At 33.4% G+C, this 9,566-nt stretch overlaps 1 protein-coding gene across 1 annotated transcript; it reads left to right on the top strand.

Annotated features, from left to right (window-relative positions):
• The first annotated feature begins 5,026 nt into the window (after nt 1-5,026).
• Nucleotides 5,027-7,643, top strand: LOC125217105 (putative E3 ubiquitin-protein ligase XBAT31). The gene is made up of 8 exons (XM_048118931.2): nt 5,027-5,272; nt 5,384-5,443; nt 5,542-5,613; nt 5,704-5,825; nt 5,910-6,050; nt 6,135-6,242; nt 6,449-6,707; nt 6,783-7,643. Exons 1-8 carry the CDS (start codon nt 5,093-5,095, stop codon nt 7,179-7,181), a joined length of 1,341 nt encoding a protein of 446 aa, XP_047974888.1. The 5' UTR covers nt 5,027-5,092; the 3' UTR covers nt 7,182-7,643.
• Nucleotides 7,644-9,566: the final 1,923 nt, after the last annotated feature.

Here is a 9,566-nt window from a genome sequence, read left to right as displayed (position 1 = left end):
AGGGTTTGGGACTGGGTGATATTGATGTATATATATATAGAAGGAGGGGTGAGAGTTTTTCAACAAATATAATCATCGATTTTCTCTATTGATTAATTTAGTTGACTTCTTTTTTTCATGTTTTGCCTTTTTCCCAATGTTTTTTTGTTTGTAATAGTGTGATAATTGAATTAGAAAAGGTTCTTTTTGGTGAGGAATCCAATGCAAAGCAACCGTTTCTTATTCACTAATCTAAATCACATTAAAAAGGAGCAAAAGAGTGTGATTTTTCGCATTGCCTTTCATGATTCTCTACTAATTTTTGTGCATCTTACACTTTGTTATGGGAAAAGATGCACTTTAAGCTATACCTGTTTTTGTTTTTTTCTGCATGTAAGTATCATAAGCCTGATTTTTCTTTCTTCAAATTTAATTTGACTATGGATTTCGCCTATGTATGTGTTTGCATTAATTTATATGTATAGTATCAATGTTGTATCTATTTTGGTAAGTTGCATTGTGCATTAACTCTGTAGGAAAATAGAAGAAAAGGTCAAGAGTCAAGACCTATCACATTTCATTGATACATTAATCTGTGACTAATGTCGGAAATGAATTGAAATGAATCAAAGACATTCATTGGATACTTCCTCACCCGATGAAACAGAATAATTAAAGGTGAAATAATATTTATAAATAAAAAACAAAGATATGCCTTATCTACTAAAAAAAGTAGGTTATATCCCATGTGATATTTGGGATAATAAACCAAACCTAATGGATTAGTTGCCACCCAATCCCTTGACACCCCATCACTTCATGGCCCCAATAATTATAATGCACTTCTCATCCAACTCTACCATCACATTTAATATTGTTCCACTCTTACATATCTCCATTCACATAGAATAAATGAATGATTGACCAAAAACACAATTTCTTCTAGTCCCATCGGAAATATTATTATTCCTCTATCTAAGTACCTTCAATATTCCAATTTCCCACTCATTCATTCTAGTCTCTAGAGTCTAGAAGCCAACCACCTAGAACTAAACTATAATTTTGTAAGTTCGTTTTTTAAAATTGTAAGCTATTAATTGAAGTTGTAACTAAACTAGAACTAATTAACCCTATGTTTTTGTCATGAGGGCCCACGTCAAAGAAGCATGCTATGTTGTTATTCAAGTGTACAATAATATTATTGGAGTGGCAACATGCATTATTTCTTAGCATGGTTCGTTTTCATATCATCTTAGGATTCCCACTTACAATTTGGATTCAATTTTTTTTTCATTTTCTTTATAATTTGCCGCCTATGTAGTGGAGGGGACATTATTGTTTTCTGAATTTCATAATGTGGAGCAGAAAAGAAAAGGGTCATGATGCCAATAATTATGAAATAGGAAGATGAAATGATGAAATATGTAGTCTAGCTAGGGAGACAATAATAATGTATTGAGCGTTACTGAATTAAATGTCAATTCTAAGTACTTTAATACCTATATATAGTCCGAGATTGTGACATATTTATTTTGAGATAACACAAGATTTAATCAGTTAAATTTTCCGAATGTTTCTTTATGGTGCCCGAGCTTAAAATGGACTATATGCAATAGGGTGTTAGAAAAAATCGAATCAATACATTTTTGCTTTGAAAATTGTGTTTTTCGATGACAAATAAGTGGTGGCGCAATACTAATTATAAATCATTCGTCAGAAAGGAAGAGAGAAACCGAGATCAACGCTGGTTTAATTTAATTCCCAAAATATAAATTTAATCGATAATTAAGTTGATCTGATGATAAAGTGGGGCATTAGGGTTACAAAGCAAAGTGCACACACTCTCATGCCACATAATTACATATCATTAACTACTTCCCATGCATGTCCCAATCGGCCATCATCTCACTCTCTCTCCATTTCATTATACACATTCTAGTAATACTATTATATTCTTACATTTTTTTCAATAAATTCTAATCGACATGCTAGTTTTATATGTCAAACAAATACGTACTATAGTCGACAATAAGAATATCAAATTAATAATATGTTGTGTCTAAAAAATATGAGAGATATTGTGGTGCAGCCATTTACTCTACGTACGTAAAAGCTCCTAATTAATTCGTAGTATTAAATCAGAAGATGTATGGTCCGAATCCTTTTCATCTTCTTATCGTGTCAATAAAAACAGCAATATAGTCATAAATGAGCTAAATTTGGAGATCATTCGGTGACAAATTAATTATTTAGAACATACACAAAATCGTATATAGGTATAATACCGTACATCAATATTATTTGTTAGCAGTGTCATTTATTTTCAGAAATGGTAGTAACTAGAACCACTAATATGTCGTAGACAATAGTAATTAATATGCATGCATGTATAATTGTTACAAATTTATAGTAACCGTGAATGGGATAATATATTTATAGAAAATAGTCACCTACTAAGATGCAATGGAAATATGGAATATAGTCAATTTGGATAGCTGCTGATCCATCCTTTTTGGCCCAACTGTATCTTAATTGGGCTAAATATTTCTTTTCATAAATGTATGAGGTTTTTATATATTTTTGTGCTTATTATGCTGATAACAATAAATTCCTAAGTAGTAGCCTGTGTTGGCCGGCCCAGTATAAAATTAAGATTTGGAATTGAAGCATCTTGGCCCAGTTCATTCCATGGAAATGGGCTAAGGTTATTATTAAATACTAGTACTAGTATTATAAGTTCACGCCACACACCACACAAACTGACTAGGCTATAATTTTGAATACCAATTATAATGACGTGAAAGATTAATCTAATTTTGAAATGAAAGAGATAACTTTGTGTTGGACATTTCTGTTGACTGCCAAATCTTCATTAATGTAGGATTAATCTATTTGTTGAATTTTTTTGTTATCAAAACATTAGGCATAGAAATAAAAACACCTGGATATATCTTAGTGTTAGAGATAAAATGATTACTTTTGAAAAATTAACTCTTATTATTTCTTCCACTTTAATATCTATTCATTTAAACTCATACATACTTTTTTAAAAATTCTTATGTAAAATAAAATAACTCGGGGCAGAGGAAGTATATGGTTACATGGTGTATAAATAAAAAACTAAAATAAGTGGCTGCTTTTAAGGATCTAATTGACATTAACTAATATTGTGAATTGTCAAAGACGCGTTCACTGCAAACCATTTGCATTGGATCAACGAGTTGACTAGTTGGACTTGTTTAGGTATTCAATAATGAAAAATATTTCATGAATATCAATTAATTAAAATATATTAATATACTCGTTCATTTCTTAATAAATGTCTTCTTTTTTTGTTCGTTCCAGAATAAATTATCCATATTTCATTTTTAAGTATAAAATCATATTCTAAAAATCATACCTCTATTATTATTGGAAGGCTGATATTTTTATGAAAGTAAGTAAAGAACATTCAGTTACCTCATTCTGAGTTTCTGACAATATACATCGAAATTTTTCCTCCAATAATGAACACCATAGTACTACATTATAGTGTAGAATAGTTGCTATGTATAATTGCATTCACCATTATCAAGTCAAGTGTGTCTACAATTTCTTAGTCATCCATCTACTTATTGACCAATACAAATGGACTTGTCCAAGTCTTGGTTGATTTTAGTTGGATATTACAGTGAGCACATTAATTTATAGTGCTATATCCATTCATCCTTGCCACATTTTTGTAGGAGTACTTTTCTTAAGTTTATGTTAATACTTCAATCTAACTTATATTAATACTATCCAAATTCTCATTCCGAGATATGCCAAACATGTTTGATTAAAATCTTTGGCGACAATACATGATTGAGTGATAGAGACTTATCCATCCTTAACTAAATGTTAATTGATTAATCTTTGACTTTGGATATGGAACAACTTTAGATCCTTACCAGTTGTCTAATTATTTTAAGTGCTTAGAGTACTGGTTGACTGTGACCTTAAATTAAAAAGAAAACAAACTCTTTTATCTCCAATCAAATTGGTCAAATTTCTTTACCGTTGGAATCCATATCTCAAACGCGTATTTATTTGGAGATAGCTTAATTAATAACATGGGTTAAAAATCTTAACATTTTTTTATGAAAATGGAAAAAGATATAGTTTTATAAATTTAATCCAAGATTGCACATTACATACTTAATACTTTGAGCATTTTATCAAGCACCCCACAAACATCTTTCTGAATATGTTGGACCAATAAAACATACTTTGCGTGCATATATACATTTTCTTATTGTGATTATTTGAATGTTTAATATATGATTTTGTTGTTGATTGATTGCCTCTGGTTTGATGCATAATCATCGTCATTCCTATTATGCCCCGTTGATTGCAAGACATTTGAAAACACACCTCAACAATTTATGAGGGTAAATTAGGTATTCCATTTAAAATGATGGCTTTCATATATTTGGCGTTGAACAAGCGCAATCAACCATTTGAAATCAAACACTCTTGTAACGGAAGAGAATAGTAAATTGTAACTAATTTGTCACAATTACCTAAATTATAGTACTCCTACAATTTTCAATTATTTGATACATTTAGTACAATTCCGATACAAAATTGATAGTCGTTTGATATGATTTTCATTTTCTCCCACCATTTATAGTGAAAATTGCTAATTTTTACTAATTTTATTTTCCAAATTCAAATGCCTCTTTATTTCGTTTTGCTTACTTTGTGAAAGATTATTTTCAAATCCAACTATACTAGTGATGAAATGATTAGAAAACAAAGAAAGTCTATGTCGAAAAAAGTGGTGTTAATTCCACAAAATTGTGTGTAAACTTTGAATTTAGTAACCATAAAACATTGACGCCTAAAACTTTGCAGATTTGAACAATCAACAAAATCATTTTTCAACTAAAAAGATAAAAATAATCGAACTGCCCGCAAAATATCTGAGCGCTGCCCGTCGTCAAATACGGTCAGCTTTTGTGTCTCTCTCCTCTGATCTTTGGTTCCCGGGCAGCACCATTTACAAATAAATACTGAGACACGCTTTAATTTCCTCTCTTCAGTCCACCACCACCAACTTCCGCGGTGGTGCGCCGCCGTTTCCGTCGGAGAAATGGGTCAGGGGATGAGCTGCAATACCAGTGAGGAGCAGGGGCTGTTTGGTGCGGTGCAGTTAGGGGATTTGGAGTTTTTTGAAGCCATTTTGGAAAGGGATTCATCCATCATTCATCGCTCGACCACTTGTGATCGTAACTCTCCTCTTCATATCGCCGCCGCCAATGGCCAGATCGAGGTCGGAATCTTTAAAATGTCTTTTTGTTGTTGCTGAATGCTGAATTTTGTAAATTTTTTTTTTTTGTGTGTCTGTTTTGTGAAATTGGGAATTTTGTTTTGTTGGCTTCAGATTCTATCATTGCTTCTCCAACGATCCGTGAAGCCGGATGTGTTAAATCGGTACAAACAGGTGAGTGATTGATTTATCTCAGTTCATTTTGGTGAAAAGTTCTTCATCTTTAGTGTTGATTAGCTGTGTGATTGTTTGATCTTTGATTGAGTGTATAGACTCCATTGATGGTGGCTGCAATGCATGGAAAGATCTCCTGTGTAGAGAAGCTGATTGAGGCTGGTGCAAATGTATGCAATTTTCATAAATGTTTCATCATTTATTGAATCAATCAAAATAGGAATTTCTGCTCGTACCTAATTTTGATTACATCTTGTTAGATTTTGATGTTTGATACTCTTAATGGAAGGACCTGCTTGCACTATTCGGCTTACTATGGCCATTCTGATTGCCTCGAGGCCATTCTATCCGCTGCTCGAACCTCCCACGTCTCAGCTTCGTGGTAGGTTCTCGTTCAAGGGTCAGTTTTCCATCACTAGTGATTAATTAAAATGAAATTTGAATGGTCTGTGAACAATTTGTGCAGGGGCTACTCTCATTTTGTGAACATTAGAGATAGCAAAGGGGCCACACCGTTGCACTTGGCAGCGCGTCAAAGTCGCCCTCGATGTGTTCATATGTTGTTGGATAATGGAGCCCTTGTCTGTTCTCCAACTGGCCGATATAGGTAATGTTTTTCGTAGGCAGTGCTTTTACACACTTGCTTCGTGTTTGTTTTGTTGTTTCGTGCTTGATGATTTGTGCTCTGCAGCTTTCCTGGTAGTACTCCTCTTCATTTAGCTGCAAGAGGTGGCTCTCTTGATTGCATCAGAGAATTGCTAGCTTGGGGTGCTGATCGACTGCAGAGAGACGCCTCAGGGTATGTGATAAATATCGTGCTTCACTTGAATTCGCTATTTCGTGACAGTGGTTCTGCTGTTATTCAAGAATTCATTTTCTGTCCATTTATGTGCTTCTTGTTATATATGGTTGATTTAGTTGTTTCTACAAAAAAAGAAGATAGGCAAATGATGTTAATTAATACTAGAAGACTAACCTCCATCTCTTGTTTTGGATACAATTCAGGAGAATACCGTATGTGGTAGCTTCAAGGCACCGCCATGGAGAATGTGCGGCTCTTCTGAACCCTTCATCAGCAGAGCCTCTTGTCTGGCCGTCGCCTCTGAAGTTCATCAGCGAACTCAATCAGGAGGCGAAAGCTCTATTAGAACAAGCCTTGATGGAGGCCAACAGAGAAAGAGAAAAAACCATCTTGAAGGGGACGGTTTACTCTCTCCCGTCGCCATCAGCATCCGACTCTGGAATTGATGACGATATATCTGAGGTAATTTATCTATCATGACTTATATCAGGAATCTAATTCAATAGAAATATTAATCTTGACTATGTCACTCTGTAGGCAAGCGAAACAGATCTTTGCTGCATATGCTTCGATCAAGTTTGCACGATCGAGGTTCAAGCATGTGGCCATCAAATGTGTGCACAATGCACGCTCGCCTTGTGCTGCCACAATAAGCCCAAACCAACAACCTCTTGTCCTACCGTGCCAGTCTGCCCCTTCTGCAGGAGCAACATAGTCAAGCTCGTTGTGGCTAAGGTCAGGGTCGAGAATGAAACTGAGCGTGACATCTGCTCCTCAAAGCCACGCAAGTCTTGGAGGTCACGAAATTTGAGCGAGGGAAGCAGCAGCTTCAAGAGCCTCTCTGCAGTGGGGTCGTTTAGCAAGATGAGCCGGGGATCAGGCAGGTTCGCTGCCGGGGACGAGCTTCTTGATAAGCCATTGAGCCTTGAGACTTAGATTAGGCCGGGGATCAAGAACTTGGACTGGGTGAAACAAGCTTTGGATTGTCGAGAACTGCCATAAGGGCAGGTATACATAGCTCTCTCTGCATCTGCTTTGTAGATTTGAAGACAAAATAAGCAAATGCATGTTTGCATGTTTTTGAATTTGGAGGTTTAATTGTTTCTGCTTTGTCACATTAGTCATTGGATTTACTTCCAAATTCAGGTTTAGGAAGGTATTCTTTGGAAATCTTGATGATAATATTCAAGAATTGTCATTCATTTTTCTGCTGCTTTCCTTTGTAAAATTCATTTGTTTTAATAGAATGCGAGAATTTGGATCCAAAATGATGCAATCAGTTGCTGTATATTTTGATGTTTGTATGAATTTTGTGGGAAACCAGAGATGAGAACAAATGAAACTGAATTTTCTAATGTTGATGGTTGTGGTGATGAATTGTCCCCCATCTTTGGTAAATTGTTTTTGTACTTGACCACAGTTATATTCTTGTTATGCTTATTTTGTGAGATGAGACATTGAGATAAGGTTATTTTTAAGGGGACCCATCTAAAATTATGATCTGTCCTAACTGCTGACATTTATTTATTTATTTATTTTGGTGTATGTTTTTTCCTTGGTAGTGAATTATTTGTTGGAGACAGCCTCACGTGGTGCATGGTATGGCATGGCACGCGATTGGTTAGTTGTTTGACTTATTTTGATAATAATAATAATAATAATAATAATAATAATAATAATAATAATAATAATAATAATAATAATAATAATAATAATAATAATAATAATAATACGTGTAATTATTTCATATTAATAACATTGGTTATAATTTATGATGCCACAAGTTGGTTGGAGACTTGGAGTGCATCACTTCGTCAATTCATTTTTCTACAAAGAATAACGTGACAAAAAAATTGAAGGGGTCAAACAATTTATTATTTTGTTCACTTGGTTCGATTTTGAACAATAGTAGTATATTAATAAAGGTGTATGGGTTACACCACATAAAAAAAGCACTATTGTTTTGGAGTTTGGAGTGTGGAGAAAGTGATGAATGAATATTCCTTCAATTCAAATGTATCGTGACAGACTTGAATTAGGTAAAAGAGAAGTAGCAGACGCCCATTTACCTTAAAATAATAAATTGTAAACATCCTAATCAAGTGAATGAAACATCCATATACATTAAGCAAATTAATCTCATTCTTCTCACGCGGGAACATTAAGTAAATCTATTTAAAATTGAAAAGTTTCAAAGATTTACTAAATCGCAAGTCACTGTGGGACTAATCAAAATTCAAAGACTAACTATTTATAATAAAAAAAGATTTGGATCTGAATTTGGTCTGTTTTATAGGGTGGCTCAATAAAAAATTCATTTGTATCGAGAATATTGAAATCACTAAAGCCACTACTGTTTACAATGAAATTGTATTTGGAAAAAAGAAATTAAATTATTTTTTCGCCTCTCATTAAGTGAACCTTGTATCTTCATTCATTTTTCAAATTTAACAACTAAAGATAATTCTTTATTCATATTTAAAATATAAATTGTCATTTGAACCCTTGCTTATAATAAATGTATAGTATATTTCATTTTCAAATACAATATATTAAATTGTTTACCTTATCTTGTCTTTTTGCACACCGCTCACTTAGGAAGATATTTCATAAAATGATATTAATTGTATATAGGTGGTAGTGGTTTGATTTTGTCAATTATGCACCATACAAACAGTAGATGGATGATAGGGTGGTTTTAAATTATGAAATTCATGATCTCACATGTTAACTATTTATGTTCATATTTCTCTAGTCAGCCGCCAACTAAGATTTCTTCAACTTAATTTTAACTCTACACATCCATCCTCATTAAACATAAATATTCTTAACTATTCATAATCAATACTTATGTGCCCACCAATTAAACTACCTTGATGGCTTGAAGGGCTTGCAATGTTTTGAATTCAAATGTAAGAAGTTTCAAAGTTACAGTCTTGTAAGTCAGGTTTAATCTTTTTATAACGAAATTTAGAATAAATGAAGGAATGAAATGATAGGTCGGTATTTTATCATTCTGAGTCAGTAAAATATAATCATAATCGACCTGACAAATAAATTCACAATTTCGATTTTGAATAGGTAATTGGCGGTTTTAGTTCAAAAATCGACATTTTTCAACAATTATCGATAGAACTAGTTTGCCGATATGAATCAGAAAAAAAAATGAAGTTACATTATCTTTATTCTTTTAGAAAATGGCATCGCTATCACAGCTCGTTTCTTGTACGTCGAAAAGACAGCACCACGTCAACTAACCTCCGATATTTTTGGTGTGACATTTCTGGTAGTTGGGATAAATCATTGATAAATATTGAGGAA

The sequence above is a fragment of the Salvia hispanica genome, chromosome 3 (assembly GCF_029641045.1).
Source record: "Salvia hispanica isolate PSC_SH4W2 chromosome 3, Shi_PSC_v1, whole genome shotgun sequence".
In the NCBI taxonomy this organism is placed as follows: Eukaryota; Viridiplantae; Streptophyta; class Magnoliopsida; order Lamiales; family Lamiaceae; genus Salvia; species Salvia hispanica.
Note: the sequence above shows the minus strand (reverse complement) of the source record. Positions and strands in the feature narration are given on the sequence as shown.